Source organism: Ursus arctos, unplaced genomic scaffold (assembly GCF_023065955.2).
Source record: "Ursus arctos isolate Adak ecotype North America unplaced genomic scaffold, UrsArc2.0 scaffold_34, whole genome shotgun sequence".
Classification (NCBI taxonomy): Eukaryota; Metazoa; Chordata; class Mammalia; order Carnivora; family Ursidae; genus Ursus; species Ursus arctos.
In genome coordinates this window covers 5,544,363-5,563,122 of record NW_026623030.1, presented here as the reverse complement: position 1 = coordinate 5,563,122, position 18,760 = coordinate 5,544,363, and the positions used below count along the sequence as shown (strand labels likewise).

Here is an 18,760-nt window from a genome sequence, read left to right as displayed (position 1 = left end):
AGGAATAAACTTAACCAAAGAGGTAAAGGATTTGTACTCTGAAAACTATAGAACACTGAAGAAAGAAACTGAGGAAGACACAAAGCAATGGAAAAATGTTCCATGCTCATGGACTGGAAGAACAAATATTGTTAAAATGTCTATGCTTCCTAGAACAATCTATACATTCAATACAATCCCTATCAAAATACCATCAACAGTTTTCACAGAGTTGTTACAAATAATCCTAAAATTTATATGGAACCAGAAAAGGCCCTGAATTGCCAATGGAATGTTGAAAAAGAAAAACAAAGCTGGGGGTATCATGTTGCCTGATCAAGCTATATTACAAAGCTGTGATCACCAAGACAGCATGGTACTGGCACAAAAACAGATACATAGACCAATGGAACACAATAGAGACTCCAGAAATAGACCCTCAACTCTATGATCAACTAATCTTTGACAAAGCAGGAAAAAAATATCCAATGGAAAAAAGACAGTCTCTTCAATAAGTGGTGCTGGGAAAATTGGACAGCTATATACAGAAGAATGAAACTGGACCATTTCCTTACACCATACACAGAGATAAACTCAAAATGGATGAAAGACCTAAACGTAAGACAGGAATCCATCCAAATCCTAGAGGAGAACATAGGCAGTAACATCTTCGACATCAGCCACAGCAACTTCTTTCATGACACATCTCCGAAGGCAAGGGAAACAAAGGCAAAAATGAGCTATTGGGACTTCTCAAGATAAAAAGCTCTGCACAGCAAAGGAAACAGTTGACAAAGCCAAAAGACAACCTACAGAATGGAAGAAGATATTTGCAAATGTCTTATCAGATAAAGGTTTAGTATCCAAAATCTATAAAGAACTTATCAAAGTCAACATCCAAAAAACAAATAATCCAATGAAGAAATGGGCAGAAGACATTAACAGACCTCCAAAGAAGACATACAAATGGCCAACAGACACATGAAAAAATACTCCACATCATTTGCAATCAGGGAAATATAAATCAAAACCACATGAGATACCACCTCACATTGGTCAGAATGGCTAAAATTAACAAGAAAAGAAACAACTAATCATCATGAGGATGTGGAGAAAGGAAACCCTCTTCCACTGCTGGTGGAAATGCAAGCTGCTGCAGCCAATCTGGAAAACAGTATGGAGGTTCCTCAAGAAGTTAAAAATAGAGTTACCCTATGACCCTGCAATTGCACTACTGGGTATTTACCCCAAGGATACAAATGTAGTGATCCGAGAGGCACCTGCACCCCCATGTTTATGGCAGCAATGTCCACAATAGCCAAATTATGCAAAGAGCTGAGATGGCCATCAACAGATGAATGGACAAAGATGTGGTGTGTATACACACACACACACAGAATATTACTCAGCCATCAAAGAAGAAGAATGACGTGGATGAAACTAGAGGGTATTACGCTAAGCAAAAAAAGTCGATCAGAGAAAGACAATTATCATATGATTTTACTCACATGTGGAATTTAAGAAACAAAATAGAGGAGCATAGAGAAAGGCAGGGAAAAATAAAACAAGACAAATATGAGAGAGGGAGACAAACCATGAGACTCTTAACCATAGGAAACAAACTGAGGGTTGCTGGAGCGGAAGGAGGTTGGGGGATGTGGTGGCTGGGTGATGGGCGTTAAGGAGAGCACGTGATGTAATGAATACTGGGTGTAACATACAACTGATTAATCACTGAACTCTACCTCTGAAACTGATAATACACTATGTTAATTGGTTGAATGTAAATGAAATAGAATATTTTAAAAAGGTACAAACTTCCAGTTATAAGTAAGTACTAGGGATGACTAGTAGCTAACCATGCCGCATGATACATAGCAAAGTTGTTAAGGGAGTAAATTGTAAAGGTTCTTATCTCAAGGTTTTTTTTTTAAATTGTATCTATATGAGAAGACGGATATTAACTAAACCTCTTGTGGGGATCATTTCACAATATATGCAAATCAAACCAGCATGCTGTACACCTGAAACTTATACAATGATGTATGCCAATTATTTCTCAATAAAACTGGAAAAAAATAGTCATTGTGTGTTCCAGCAATTAGTACAACTTAAGGTTGAAGCATCCAATGTCAAGGTAAAGACTAAATCACCAGGCCTAAAACTTCCTTCCTGTAGGTTTTAAGTAAACTACATGCTTCTCTCTTCATTATTGTTGCCATCTACAGGGTTTCTGGTTAATGAACCACATTGCGGGGTGGGGAGCGGGGGGTGTGTGTCTTACAGTCTTACAAACAACGTGAAAATCCAAGGAGAGAAGAGTTTAAAAAATAATTTCCCTCCTTGCCTCGCCCCTTTCACCTGGCCCTTTTTCCTTGTCTGGTTTTCTTTTTATGTGGGGGAGCAGCTGATGCCGATTGGAGCTGTTACTTAGCATTCTTTCTGCTTCCCCAGTTTCGAGCCCCAAGTGCCAGGATCTTGCACTTCAGGCACGTCTGCCTTTCTGCTAGTGCCGGGCTCTTCATTCCTCTTTGCTAACACTGGCATGATCGCACTTTCTCTACCCATGAGTGCTCAGGCTTTTCTCTTACTGTCAACCTCCTTTAAACCTCAGATGAACATGTGTGTTCTCCATTTCTCACTCTGATGTTTCTTTTTCCATCAGCCAGTCTCTGCCTGCAAGTGTTTCAGCCAGGCACAGCCACAGGGGAGACGAGGCAAGGTGCAGCACCCCACCCAGATGGAGGGGCTCTGCATTCAGACGGAGGGGCCGCTGTCCACAAACAGGAGCACCTTTTGTTCTTACCGTCCTTGCTGATTAGCCATGAAGTGTGCATGCGAAGCTACGTGAGGGACGGAGGCAAGGCAAATGTAGCAACGCGAGTTCTAGCCTGTCAGGTCCATTAGACACGCCCCCCGGAACAGAACAGGTGTAACAAGACGACAACGTGAAGAATACAGCTTTTCTCTGTGACACTTCACCATATTGCACAGCTGCTCACCGGTGTGTGCAAGCCAGGGTTTAAGTTTGGTCATTTTCTTGGGACTCAGTGAAGCCAACCTCTGTCCTTTGGTGAAACCTGATAATCCTTAACCAGGGATATACTGAACTTCTCAGTGCTTAAATTTTCCATAAATGCCAGCTTCTGATCGCTTCAGATGTTCTGGTGATTGGCCTCAAATAAACGGAAAATTCCAATCTGAGCTGGCTCCAAGTATGCCGCAGATACAGGCTCAGACATCATGACCGCTAACACAACCCGCCACACAGAAGCAACGGGAAAACGCAAACTCCCTTTTTGCCAAGGGAGGCAATGGGGAATTTCCCGGGATCAAATCCTCTTTCGACAATGAAATATTAAATGTGCAGATATATAAAGACTAAATCTAATTACCAAAGTTTTGATTACTTGCTCCCCAGTATGGATTTAGGTGTTTGAAAATAGTCACAAATTGCTTTACCAAAGTCAACCTGGATAGCAAGAAGACGCCAGCACTGACTGGCCCTGGGCAAACCTTCCTATGTCACAGGCTGACGGAAATGAAGCTGGAGCACGAGAAATGAAGCAGTATGTCCTTTCTCTAGCCCTACATGAAATAACAGGATAGCTACTTTCTCCCCTTTCCACTACTCTAAAGAGAAAAGGATGAAAATAGACTGTGAACGAATTAAAGAAAAATTATAAGGTTAAAAGCCAAAGAAGAAGGCAGGCACCAGCAGAAGAGAGGCAAAGCGTGTTAATAAATTGGCTTCAGGGGCATCTGGGTGGCTCAGTCATTAAGCGTCTGCCTTTGGCTCAGGGCGTGATCCCAGGGTCCTGGGATCGAGCCCTGCATCAGGCTCCCTGCCCCGCTGGGAGCCTGCTTCTTCCTCTCCCACTCCCCCTGCTTGTGTTCCTTCTCTCACTGGCTGTCTCTCTCTCTGTCAAATAAATAAATAAAATCTTAAAAAAAAATAAAAAAATAAAACTGGAAGTTGGGATCTGAATTCCAGACCCAGCTCTCCTGTGCCTTTCTTCAACTAAAAATATTGGTTTCAGTTCTAAAATGATCCACTAAAGGCAAAATTCTATATAAACTCTCTGCAAGACTGGGGTATAGGACTCAAAACTCCTATTAATCTAAAATGCTTCTAAAATAATGCAGTTACTAAATGGTCTAGATTCCTCAACAAAAGTTACACTAGATTTTGTGGAAAAAACTATTTGATGATATTTCCAACTTTTCGGGGAAACCACTGAGACTTGTCTGTTATTTCTGAACCAAAAGAAATAGTAATGCGAATTACGACCCACCATATCCTGCATCCTCTTTAACAGGGTACTAGAAAGTGCCAGTTGGTCGAGTACCATGGCAACCAAGCCCTGCAATTCTATCTCCAGAGGTAGCTGAAAGGCAGTCAGAGCCATCTGTATTTGTGGACTCCACAGACCCCGCGTTTTGCACCCTTAGCATAAGGAGAATGAAAGCAGCCGCTACTCTTAGAGAAGTAAAGCAATGGTGACAATTAAGTCACCATATTAAGTGTCAAAAGAAAATATTGACTCAGATTCAATAAAACACAAATTAATCAAAATATGCTTCAATCATTACAGAATCTGAAATCTAGTACTTAGAGGTTCATGAAAAGTAATTACAGCTGAAATATTTGTGTATATAGAGAAAACTTTGTATGTTGTTTAAAAAATCTAGGGGCACCTGGGTGGCTCAGTCGTTAAGCATCTGCCTTTGGCTCAGGGCGTGATCCCGGCATTCTGGGATCGAGCCCCGCATCAGGCTCATCCTCTGGGAGCCTGCTTCTTCCTCTCCCACTCCCCCTGCTTGTGTTCCCTCTCTCGCTGGCTATCTCTCTCTCTGTCAAATAAATAAATAAAATCTTTAAAAAAAAATCTAATTTAGTTTTAAGGCACTAAAACATCTAATCAGTAAAAGGGAAGATACAGATTTGCCAAGATTTCATGTGTCATATGCTTAGAATAACATTTATGGAATTCTCAAAACAGTAAAAGGCTTTTGACCACGTATTTGATTAAAAAGTCAGGGAACTTCGAGTTTACTGTCCCACTCTTTCCGAAGCTGGGCCGTGTGGACCTGCCCACTAGAAGCAGACAGGGAGAACTGGCCTGTACCGCACGGAGAAGCAGGCAAGCTTGTGTGCACACTCCGATTCCTTTCTCACTTAGGAGTTTTCTAACCTTTAAGTTGATCAAAATTCAAAACAAAACAAAGCTGGACAGAGGGCGGGAGAGGGAATGAAAGAAGAAAGGGTCTATGCAACCTGCACTTTCAGGAAGACGAGGATATACTTTGGCAGCACGTGGAATATCTTTTAACTGTCCTGCGGCTTCTGCCCTCATAGACCATGCCGTCCCAGAGAAAACACAACGTGAAAAGTGTTCTTTCGTATTACTCCTCGCGAGCACTGCCATCTGTGAAGAGAAACCACGTGCTCCGAGAATGACTCTTTGGCTGCCTGTGCACTTCCCCACCATGGCTGTCCAATCAAGTCATCAGAATAGAGAACAGGCTAACCATTATACTCTGCCCTGAAGGTTTCCAAAATCAAGATGCATTCTTCCTACTGAGATCATGCTTAGGAAAATAGCCAGATAATTGCCACAAGATAATTATGATCTGTAATTATTATTGGTGGTGATTGTCAATGACGCACAGGGAAGAATACAGCTTGATTTTCAAAGCCTAACCCTGAAGAAGCAAGACAATCAAAAACTTGTTTTGACTAGTTAAAATGAACCAATATGACACAGAAGTCACAAAAGAAAAATCTCAGAGGGGAAAAAATATATCCAATTGGCCTGAATCAGCTTTTCTCAAATACAAGTTACAAGCTCAAACTGCAGGATGGTTCAAGAATCAGAAGGCTAGGCCAAAATTCATGGCTGAAGATGGACTCCGGAAAGGAGTGGGACCCTGGGCCATTCAAGTCTCTAAGAAACAATGAAATCTGGAGTCTGCTGTACCTTCAGGTACATGGGACGGCATCATGTGGAATCCCATTTAATGCAAAATTGATACCACGTGACATACAGATGGACAACAGAGACTAGACAAAAGTCATATTTACAGAGTGAATAATTAAAAGTACCCACCTTTCATTCTATAGATTTCTGGTTCAGGTTGTTCAGCTCCAAGGTGGCTCATACTCTCCTACTGGAATGCTCCTGGGCTAATTCAGCTCTAGGCTAATATGATTTGATGAATTTTAGACTATGGTGCAGATAGTCAATTATGTAGTTAGCTTTTAATATGGAAAATACTTCAAACCAACTTTGGTAACATTTAATCTCTTTTAATTTAGGCCTTATAAACCCAACTTTGAAAATTTCAAATAAACGAAGATCCCATTTCAAAAAATGAATTGTAACAACACAAGATGTATGTGTCTACATTACCATGAAAAAAGTGTTTTTCAGAAACGTATCTCAGGGTGCCTGGATGGTGTAGTCGGTTGAGCGCCCAACTCTTGGTTTCAGCTTAGGTCATGATCTCAGTGTCGTGAGATTGAGCCCCGAGTCAGGCTCCGCATTCAGTGGGGAGACTGCTTGAGATTCTCTCTGACTGTCCCTCTGCCCCTCCTTCCTGCTCTCTCTCTCTCAAATAAATAAATCTTAAGAGAAAGAGAAATGTATATGTTACAAATACATTTTACAAAAATGGTATTTCAAAAATATCAGGAAAGATGCACTCACTTTTTCTACTTCATTCGTTAAAATCACCTTCTGTCTATTTCATTACCATCGCCATATTCCACCACATACAGGCCTTGCTCAAAATGTTTAAAAGAAATCCTGAGACTCGGCCTGAACCCAGTGGAAAGAACACAGGGTAAAGCTAGATATGCTTTTTGCCCAACACATTGTCTGCCCAAACTATTAAGATCTTTCACATTCCTGGAATTACCTTCTAAGATCACTAAAGTAGGACAGTCAATAGCTCCATTTCACCCTGGGGCATGAAGACTACAGTGGTATCTTTCATTTGTAAATAAATGGGGTATATTTTGTAACAAAAAATAAATAAATAGAAGAAACATTTGAAGGCATAATTTTATTAGGTTCACTGCTGGAGGAAAGGGAATCTCAATATATCCATTCTTTTTCTCCTTTGTTGAAATCTAAACAGCACCCTGCTGTATGCAAAAGATTCAGTAAAAGATAATTTTTCGTACATTCCTGAATAAACTAAGTCTCTTGCCTAAGCCTACTTTTCATTTCAATTGTGAATTTGCTGAGCAAACCCTTTTCATCACTTTATGTAAGTTAAATCTCAGTCATAGCTCTCTGTTTACCCTATCAACACAGACAGATACGCATATCAAACTTGGGAAGCTGCTCTGCTTCACTGCTCACAGAAGGTGGGGGCAAATTAATCCAAAGTATAAGGCTGACTGTAAATGAAATGGAGTTTACTATATATAGCAAACTACATGTATTTACTGTGAGATATATATATATATATATATATATGTAATTTATTTAACTTGATATACATTACTATATTCTGTTAGCCTATTCATATTTCAAACAACGTATTACAGGTGTCCCCTTTTAAGTCATTTGTAGCTTTCCTTAAAGACTAGGATAGCAATATGCTAGCAACAGCATTTGACAGGAGACAAATATTCCTGATGCCAAATAATGACAAAAGCACTCACCTCTTCAGAGAATATTTTACTAGAGAATTTCAAAGCACTCATCGGCATCTCACTTTCTATAACTGGATAAACACAATAACAAAGTGGATGTCAATAAAACTCAAATGGCGGACAGTCAGGAAAAGTAAATTTTAGTTTCAGGATGATTAGTGACTTCTAAGGAACCAAATTTTATCCCCGTTGGAAAATATGCCCTGTGTAATATGAAAAGTAAGTTGTTTTAGAAGGGTTTCATAGAAGATGTTAAAACACAGGCATAGTCTCAAGTGGTCAAAAAAAAAAAAAAAACAACAACAAGAAATTTGTTAATGTCTTAGCATTTAATATCTGCAAAAATGTGATTTAATAAGCAAGCTGAAACATGGAAACTGTGTTTAGATTTGAAATGTGTTGTCAATCTGAAATCATTGTTCAATTGTCTATCAGGAGACCAAACCATTCTGCCTGATCAAGGGTATGTGTGCGAGAGCAACTGTGGGCCCCTTTGCTGCTCTGCCCGGCCCCTCCCCCAAAAAAGGCAAAGATTCCAATGACAGCATATTAACTTATAAAGTGTTCCAATATAATGATTGGATGTATCAAATGCAAACATTTTTTTCCTTTATTCTCCAAATTTGGCCAAATTAAATATTGACTACAAAAATCCTGCCCAACAGCAGTGATCCCCACAGGATTGCTTCAGGAAGTCCCTCTGACACTCTCTTGCCTTATCATATTGCTCAAAACAATGACAGGTCCAGAAAGAGGCCATCCTATCTTCTATCAATCAATTCAAGAGTTAGAACTGAAGTAAAAGCAGTTAGAGCAAAAGAAACAGACACACACGTCTTCAAACACACCCACACAATCATGGCAACTCTCATATCTGACAATGGCTGAATTTCATTCCAAGCAGATAATTTAATGGTAGCTTTGCTATTAAAAAAAAAATTCAAGTAAAATGCTCAAGCATATTTCAACATAAGGGAAAAGGATATTTCAGTACAGGGGAAAAAGCAGCTACAATTTAAAAATTTACTGCACAATGAAATCAACATTAACTCTGAAACAGACACTGAAAGTGTTGGCCTGTGGAGACGAAGGCCTGCCATGTGGCAGGGAGAGTGAGTCAGCCCTGGAACAACCTGATGGCACTTTCCATCCTCCCACACCTGTAACTGCTCGAAAACCACAGACTTGAGTCATGGCTTAAGAATATTTGATTTCAACAATAAACTTAAGGTATAACATAATTTTTTACTTTTCCTCTGAAAAATAGTTGAAGAGAACACAAATGATTCAAAGTAGAGATTTACGTTTTAGGTGAAAAAGTACCATAGCCATATATATTTGCTTTAAAAAAACTGATTATGACAAGCTTCAGGTAAAAATCATTTTTAAAGGGTCAATTTTTCATTTACATGAAACCAATACATCTTATTTACACATATATGACTCAATTTTTGTTCAACTTCCTTCATATAAAATGTGTATTTTAACTGGCATATAATTGTTATATACTGTTTTTACAGAAACACTAAATATCCTCTTATTCACTGGCAGTTTTGATGGTAATATTGGTCTCCACATTAAGAAATAAATATAGTTAAAAGCTCAGTGAATAACATAAAGATGAAAACCCAGTGTTAACACCCTGTCTAGGGCCACATCAGTTATTCACGGAGCCAACTGCTTCATCTGCATAAATTATAGCTGCAAAAGACACAAAGCAAGTATGATTCTGAAGACCCTGAAAAAAGAGCTCTGACTTATGAGACATTAACCACTGCTTAATGGTGCTATTGATGTTAAATTCTTATACTGGGTTCATTTTTTTCTTTTCAAAAACACTGATTTTTCTAGTAATATTTAACTTTAAAAAGGTATCTCAGGTCTTTAACCCTCAGAGAACTGGTATATTTAGGCAACCGACCAAAAAAATAATCAGGAGCATGTATCTTTGTCCAAAGTCTCCAAAGGGTTAAAGTGCAGAAATTGTCTATCACCTGTTATATAAGGCACCCTATTCCACTTTTTTCTTAAAAGAAACTTTTTCTTTGGTTTCTTGTAATTTTTCAGTGAGTCTGTCCTTTGTTTCTTCCATTTTCTCTGTAAGAAGCTCCTTGGTCTCTTCCATCCTGTCTTGTAGATACTCCGTAACAGGAGGCGGTGTCGACATGTAGCCCCGACTACGCAAATACTTCACAGTGAAGGAGGTTCCTCCCAAAGTCACCGTATAGCGGGCGGGTGTTGCAATCTGAGGAGCAAAGGAAACACAGGCGGATTAACAGCTGATCATGACTACCATCATTAAGCAAAAACAGTCTGAAATTAAAATTGTTAGTAAAAACCAAACAGTATAAATTACTTTTTTTTTTTTTTAAAGATTTTATTTATTTATTTGACAGAGATAGAGACAGCCAGCGAGAGAGGGAACACAAGCAGGGGGAGTGGGAGAGGAAGAAGCAGGCTCATAGTAAATGAGCCTGACGTGGGGCTCGATCCCATAATGCCGGGATCACGGCCTGAGCTGAAGGCAGACACCCAACCGCTGTGCCACCCAGGCGCCCCCCAAACAGTATAAATTACTTTATTGCTTCACCATGCTTACGTAGTTACAGTCTAGATGGTTTTCCCTCCTAACAAGGGATCTTATTCTGTAAACGCATCTTACAAATATCTGTCCCTTAGACACTGACCCAAGGATTACAGAATATTCTCGGTAGAAGCAGTGGAGCCTGTAACCACGTGCTAGTGAATCTGGAGACAGGCACCCTGGGAAATGAGAAAGATGGTCCAGGACCAACAACAAACATGCTGATCTGTGGACACTGTGATTCTAGAACTAAACCAGAACCAAACTACTTGAAATGGTGAGAGGCCAGCATGGGCCAAATATTTATTCTTCACTGAATTTAGTTTAGTTTCACTTCCAAATCCCTTCGACTTTTCCAAGGCCTTATGCTACCTTCTCATTACAATCCACCCCGGCTCTGAAATCCCAACTTAACTTTGACCAGAGATTTAAGGACCAAAGCTGAGCACTAGATGAACTGGTCAACGAGCAACACAAAAGCGGAGCGCAACTGTATCACATAGCTTCTGTGTTAAATTCAGTACCAAAACTCTTTGAAGAGCTGCCTATGCTCTCCATATTCAATTTCCCTCTTCATTTTTTTGAATTTACTCTAAGCCTCCACCCCCACCTCTCATAACAGTCACTGAAGAGGCCTGTGAACCATCAGAACTATGAAGCCAGCGGCCGCCTCTACTCCTTGGAACATGTCCTGCCTGGCTGCCATGCCCCCACCTCCCTGGTTTCCTTCCACTTCGGAGGCTGCCCCTTTCCAGTCCTTCCTGCCCGTTCTTCCTCCTGTCGCCTACCTCTGGACACTGTGGGGCAGCATTCAGTCCCTGTACTCCTTCTCCACCTACCTCCTTCCCTTGGTGGTCTTACCCCATTTCAAGTCTGTAGTGCTATCTGACATTAATGATTCTTAGATTTCCAGACTGAGCCTTTTCCCTAAATTCCAGTATGTACAACCTCCGACTTATTTCCACCTGCATGTCTAAGAGGATCTTAAAATGTCATTTGTTCAAAACTGATCTAATGATGTTCAATGATTCCACCCCAAACCTGCTCTCTCAAAGCTGTCTGCGTCTCAGGAAATGGCAACTCTATTCTTTTATTTATTTATTAGAGCATGGGGGGAGGAGCAGAGGGAGAGGGAGAGAGAGAATTCCAAGCAGACTCCCTGCTGAACAGGGAGCTCCACGTGGGGCCTGATCTCATAAGCCTGAGATCATGACCTGATTTGAAATCAGGAGTCAGACACTTAATGGACTGAGCCACCAGGGCGCCCCCACCACACCGAGCACAGAGCCTGATGTGGGGCTTGATCTCACGACCCAAGATCATGACCTGAGCTGAAACCAAGAGTTGGAGGCTCAACCGACAGAGCTACCCAGGTGCCCCGCAACTCTATCCTTAAGTTGCTCAAGCCAAAAACCTAACAATAGCTTCAACTCCTTTCTCTTGCATACTTGATGTTCAATCCATTAAAAAACTCCACAGCTCCATCTTCAAAACACATCCAGAATCCACCTACATCTTATGGGCTCTCCTGCTACCACCTGGGTCCTGGCCACTACCAGCTCTTACCCATACCATGGCAATAACCCCTCCTGCTAGGTCTCTGGGCTTTTTACCCTTGCCCAGTTATATATATATAGACTGTTCTCAGCATAGCGGCCAAAATGATTTTGTTAAGACACAAGTCAGATACTCAAAACTGCCCAGGGACTTTCCATCTCCTCTGAGTAAAAGCCAGAGTGCTCATAATGGCCTGTAAGGCCACCCTGATCGGGCCGCTCTGTTGCCTCTCTGCTGTTCACTCATCCCAGCCACACTGGCATCCTCCCTGTTTCCTCCAATATTCCAGGTATCCTGTAGCCTCAGGACCTTGCACTTGCGTTTCCCCTCCTCGAATGTTCTTCTCCCATACAACTACCTGATTAACTCCCTCACATTCTGGCAACCCTCCCACTGAAAAAAACAAAATAAACCCAAATACCAAAAAAACCCCACTCCAACACAAACACATCTTTCCCTGCTGGTTTGTTCTTTCTTCTTGGCACTTAACGTCATCTAAACACCATGGTGTGTGTGTGTGTGTGTGTGTGTGTGTGTGTGTGTGTGTGTGCGCGCGCGCGCGCGTTAACTTTACCTTCTTTTTTTCTTTTTTTTTAGATTTTATTTATTTGACAGAGAGAGAGAGACAGCCAGCGAGAGAGGGAACACAAGCAGGGGGAGTGGGAGAGGAAGAAGCAGGCTCATAGCGGAGGAGCCTGATGTGGGACTCGATCCCATAACGCCAGGATCACGCCCTGATCCGAAGGAAGATGCTTAACAACTCCACCACCCAGGCGCCCCTTAACTTTACCTTCTTCACCTAACTGGCTCCCACCGCTAGAATATAAGTTCCATGAAGGCATGTATTTTGTACCATTTGATTTAATTATAGTATTGCCAGTACCTAGAATGGCACTTGGCACAGAGTAGGAGCTCAACAAATTTCTGTCAATGCAAACAAAGGTTCACTTCCAGGACAGTGCTAGGGGGCTGAGGAGTGTGTCCTAGTCAGTGTGACAAGGTCACATTCAGGTGGTTTTTCTCCTCTTCGCCACACCTTGTTTTGAGGCTTTGCCTTATTGAACCAATAAATCTCAGTGTTGGACGCTCCACCCAAGAAACTATAGGTTACAGACAATACCCAGGGGAATCCCCTGTACATTTCCCACCTCATAGAGGAATACTGAGCGGGAAGGAACACTGCTGACACTAACTCCCCGACGTGTACAGGTTCATGTTTTAATTCCCACACAACAAACATGCTGTGAGCCCTGATGTGCCTACAGAGCACCGTATCAGGCACAGTGAAAACACAGAGAAAGACGACTTGACTTTGAATTCCTACACACAGAAAATCAAATAAAGAAACCAAGTATTAAAAAAACAAAAAAGGGGCGCCTGGATGGCACAGCGGTTAAGCGTCTGCCTTCGGCTCAGGGCGTGATCCCGGCGTTATGGGATCGAGTCCCACATCAGGCTCCTCTGCTATGAGCCTGCTTCTTCCTCTCCCACTCCCCCTGCTTGTGTTCCCTCTCTCGCTGGCTGTCTCTATCTCTGTCGAATAAATAAATAAAATCTTTAAAAAAATAAAAAATAAATAAAAAAACAAAAAAGCCCCACAAAACTAACACCACACCATGATACAAACTATAAGAGCTACATACATGTTATGGGAGCATCCGATAAGGAGCAATTATAATTAGGGAAATGGCTTAAATCATCACAATGCTTTGATTTATTAAGGTAAATTACAACCACTGTAACTAGAAACTTGAAAATTTATCTTTATTAAGTTTTAATGTTGTAAAGCTCAGCAATTAAGCTTTAGCCCTCTAGTCAAAATAATAAAAAAGGAAATCTAAGATTTCAGAGGATTTTAATGACGGTGACAGAATAAAACGTTACCTGTACTGCTATAAAACCATACTTCCAAGTATTTTTACTACAACAGAAGTAAAATAAAATAAAATCTAGTTCCAAACGCTTTCTACCTGTTTTTCTTTCTTAGGATGAAGATATATAGAACTTCATAATTATTTGTTAAGTGTGAAAAATAAGATTAATATGGCTAAATTCCACAATTTACAGTGAGTCTAAGGTTTATCCCATAAAACAATTTGAACTACACTTTACTATTTTACTTATCAAGAAGATGAACTATCATAAACAGTAAAATAAATGCTAAATATAACTAAACAAGTCAGGGAGCATGTGGATCTCTGAATAAGGAAAATTAATATACCGTAAGTGGGACAAATGTCAAAAGGATGACTTCCGGAAATCTGGAAGTCTCACATTTGTCTGCTCACAGCAGTTTAGGAATGATCTACCTATTTTCAAGTCACTTCTTCTTAAACCATCATTTTATTTATGCTTAAAATTTAAACTTAAAAAAACATAAAACTTTAGCCATTCGACTATGGTATTTTAAGTTACAAAAGTAACTACTGGGAACTAACATGGAGTTTGACGAGGAACTGCACGGGCTACTGGTTAAGTGTGAAGAGCAACTCACTTACAACAGTACTTACCTTAAACAAGGCATATGCTGTTAGTGCATTTCCACTCTGGGAATTTTTCAGAATGCTTACTATGCTGTCGGGTAACCCAATGAGTTCTAGAAAAGGAACGACATTCACTCCTCTAAGAAAGAAACAAAATCATTTATATATATATATATATATATATGTCACTCCTCTAAGAAACAAAGTAACATACATATACACACACATTTATGTATGTATACACACAAACTTTAAGGGGTAAATATTTTCAAAAAGTTTTCTGAAAACACCAAAACCACATTTTGTTTAAAAGTTACTTATGCATTGTCAAGAGCTCTAGAAGACCATGTACAGAAACATCAGTGTTATACCGTATCTTACTGTTTGCAGCTTCCGTTTTGCTTCTGCACACGGACATACATCCTTAATTACCATATTTAAAAAAACAGAAGGATCTAGCAGAGTAAAATTAATAGCTTTAAACGACTTAAGAGAGAAGGAACGGTCAGACTCATTTACTTGGTCTTAGTTTCCCCTAACACTACTTCTTCAGAATGCTCTAATTCAAACTTCAAGACCTAAGCTTTCATCTCTAAAATTACATGTCAAACTATATTGTTGTAAAAGCAACATTATAACAGTACTTACTGTGTTATTATGCAAAGAATAAATGACTCCATGGGTTTGATGAAAACTTCAATTATTCTAAATGGATGCCTCTACTTTATTAGCAGGCTTAGAAGGCAGGTGAAGAAGCTATTACCATAAATTGCAACCAATTTTTGGACGGAGGGAGAGAAGGCAGAGAAAGTCTCTAATATGAGCTGTTAAGCCCTAATTTATTTTTAGTTTCCACGATTATCAACATTTAGCTATACTGGCATAAGCTCTCTCATGCTCTCTCCTTTTCTCACTGTGTGTTGTTTTACAGACATTGTAACCCTTCGCCCTTCATTCACAACAAGGTTCTTGTTCTGTGCTTTTCCTACAAAAACATAACTATCATATTCAGGAATTTTTAAAAAAGATTTATTTATTTATTTTTAGAGAGAGAGAGTGTGGGGGAGAGGGGCAGAGGGAGAAGGAGAGAGTCTTAAGTAGAGTCTGTGCTGAGCGTGGAGCCAGATGTGGGGTTCAATCTCACCATCCTGGGATCACAACCTGAGCCGAAACCAAGAGTTGGATGCCTAACTGACTGTGCCACCCAGGCGCCCCCACATTCAGGAAATTTAACATACACAAGAGTCTATAGTTAATACACAATGTATTATTTAATATTAAAATTTCCTGAATTGTTCCAGTATGTCCCTTAGCACTATCTTGTCATTTCTCTCTGGTCTCCTTTCCTCTAGAAGTGATCCTCACAATTTTTTTGAGGAGGAGGGCAGGATGTCTTTGCCACTGAGAATTTCGAAGCTTCCAGACCAGTTAGCATGGGAGAATACCCCTCTATTTGGATTTGTCTGTCTTTTCCCTCCTGATCAGGTTCAGGCTATTTCTCAACAGGAAAACTGTATATTTAATTCTGTCTCAGAGCATCGTGACAGAAGCCACATGACGTCAGTTTGTCCCATTGCTGGTGTACGTGTGACTCTTGATTAAGACAGAGCCTACAGGGTACTTCTCTGTACAGGTACTCTCTTTGTAATTAAGAAAGAGATTGCCTACATCCATTATTATTATAGATAGCTGTATTCTGTATAACACGTAATAGCTAGCAAACTAACTTATTCTTTTTTTTTTTAAAGATTTTATTTATTTATTCGACAGAGATAGAGACAGCCAGCGAGAGAGGGAACACAAGCAGGGGAGTGGGAGAGGAAGAAGCAGGCTCATAGCGGAGGAGCCTGATGTGGGGCTCGATCCCATAACGCTGGGATCACGCCCTGAGCCAAAGGCAGACGCTTAACTACTGTGCCACCCAGGCGCTCCTATTCTTAATATTAAAAAATAATTTGGTTAATTGGGGAAGTTGTCCCTCTATGATTTCACTATAATACTCTGAAATCAGGGACTACTCTCAAGAACATATGGCTGATCACCATCCAGGAAAATTACCTACCATCCACAAGAGGAAAGCAGATATCTGAAGGATCTTTAAAAAGTTAAATTACAAAATCGACTGTAAGTCCAACCTGGTTTCTTCTTTCTCCACCATCAGTTCCTTTTCAAGTCTCTTAGATAACAACAGAATCTCATTAAAGCAAAACTTAGTACTACGAGGACGTAGCTATTCTATGGATCTAATCAAGTCACTATGCACCATTAATACCTTACCATGATAGGCTAATAACTATATCTTCTAGAACCAATACAATTATAAAATTATTCTATCAATCATTTCCTAGCCCACTATGTAAAATCTACACATTTAACAGCAATCATGAAGGGGAAACAAAAGACAAACATTTGGCCAAAAATAAGACAAAATTGAGTGATTAAAAAAAAAACTATCATAAAGATCAAATAATTACCTCAGACACTTTGTACAAGTATCTTTTAAAAAATAAAGAAGCAAACAACTGGTTCTAGTTCTTTCTTTATTTTAAAGATTTATTGATTTATTTTAGAGTGCGAGAGACAGAGAGCACGAGCGAGTGTGTGCCGGGGGGAAGGGGCAGAGGGAAAGAATCCCAAGCAGATTCCCCACTGAGCACAGAGCCCCACATGGGGCTTGATTCCACAGCCCCGAGAGTATGACCTGAGCTGAAATCAAGAGCAGGACGCTTAATCAACTGAGCCACCCAGGCGCCCCTGGTTCTATTTATTTCTAAAATACTGATTTGATTATTTTAAAGTAAAAATAACTTTCACTTCCTTTGGAATCGCTAAATATGAAATACTAGTGAGGGACTAATCCCAACAGTAATATCCACTTGTCACTTTTTACTCTGAAGCTTCCACGGCCTGACAGAAATCTGTGCTTTACAAACTGCCAGCTTTACGGATGTTTCAACGGATGCAGAAACACATGGGGGCAAAAGCACATTCACGGTGGGGAGAAAATGCAGTAAAAATCAGGCAGGATTTTGCCTCGGACTGGATCTGTAACTTCAGAAACTTGAGGTCTAAAGCACAAGGCATCTTAGTGTAGAAACAAAACCATCATCACGAAGCTACACTTATCAAACACAGCACTTCTGCTTAGATGTAAGATCTCTGCAAGGTTTTGCCGGATAGAAGGGGCAACAAAGCTTAGCTTAAAATAAAATCTATTAACATGTACAATTCAGATCTCCCTGAAATAAAATGTTTCAAAATAAAATGTTTGCCAGATAGAAGGGGCAACAAAGCTTAGCTTAAAATAAAATCTATTAACATGTACAATTCAGATCTCCCTGAAATAAAATGTTTCAAAATAAAATGTTTGCCAGATAGAAGGGGCAACAAAGCTTAGTTTAAAATAAAATCTATTAACATGTACAATTCAGATCTCCCTGAAATAAAATGTTTCAAAATGTTTCTTTATCACTGAGTTAAATACAGAATGACATTTTGTTCCATCACGTCTAGTAAGGCAGTAATGCTAGTTGTCAGAGTGACTAAAACAAACACTGGTCACTAATGCAGTGTGATGTCAAACGCCCATCTTTCAAATCACAAACTATTTTTTTCTCTTTCTTTTAATAGTTAAGTAGGTAACAAATAACAGAGAGCTTTGCCCAGGTGAAAACAAGATAAAATAAAGCTAGCCTTTTGTCAGGTGAATTGAAAAACCTATATTTAATACAATCAACTCCAATTTGATAATGAAACCACATCGCAGTTAAAGATACACTGCCATTAGAACAAATCCTAAATACTTATTCTGTAAGCATTACTTGTGATAAGATCTTTACTTAGAACAAATCAACTTTCTGAAGGGATAGGATTTAATAAAAACATTAAGAAGAACTGTTTCTGGGAAGCAACACATCCTACGTAATAGAAATTAGCTGTGTGATGCCATAACAGAACAGACCAGTTGTCGTGGCTGGGCAGGGGTGGGGGGTCTGGCAACCAAAGTCCCATTCTGACAAACAGCCAGAAGGCAAATTGTGATGGATAAAGGGACATGACTTTAAGTGGAGAGTCTTACCACCATGTTTACACACAAGTATTCTCTAGAAAAAGAGGGGGAAGAATAAAATGAGGGTGCATTCCACAGGGGACGGCAGAATGTCACCACAACTGCCGTAGGTGCCAGACGGACTGAAAAAATCTTAAGTATAATTTATATCACCAGGTTACTTGGGGTCTGCTTTTTTAGTTACAGAGCTCTTTTACTTAAGAAAGCAAGGGAAAGTAAAAAGAACAGAAGTGCTGTTTTTGACAGTCCAAATGAGAATCTCATATTCAATTAATTAAAAATTTAGATTTCTCCCTCCAAGGCCTTCTGGCCAAATGCTTATAAAGGGCAAACTAAGGAGGGCAGAACTATCAGTCATATCAATTTTCACAGTATTGCATCAGAAAATCCTCAAGAGCTCAAAAAAGAACATTTGACATACA

At 39.9% G+C, this 18,760-nt stretch overlaps 1 protein-coding gene across 2 annotated transcripts in view; it reads right to left on the bottom strand.

The window, feature by feature from the left end:
* Nucleotides 1-7,657: 7,657 nt before the first annotated feature.
* The window catches only part of FAM210A (family with sequence similarity 210 member A), a 38,924-nt gene continuing 27,821 nt past the window's right edge, over nucleotides 7,658-18,760 (bottom strand). For both annotated transcript variants that reach the window (XM_026486343.4, XM_026486344.4), the window contains exons 3-4: nucleotides 14,297-14,408; nucleotides 7,658-9,890 (exon numbers count right to left, since the gene is read on the bottom strand). In XM_026486343.4, the coding sequence (XP_026342128.1) occupies nucleotides 9,657-9,890; nucleotides 14,297-14,408 (346 nt within the window). In that variant the 3' untranslated portion in view covers nucleotides 7,658-9,656. The remainder of the gene's footprint in view (nucleotides 9,891-14,296; nucleotides 14,409-18,760) is intronic.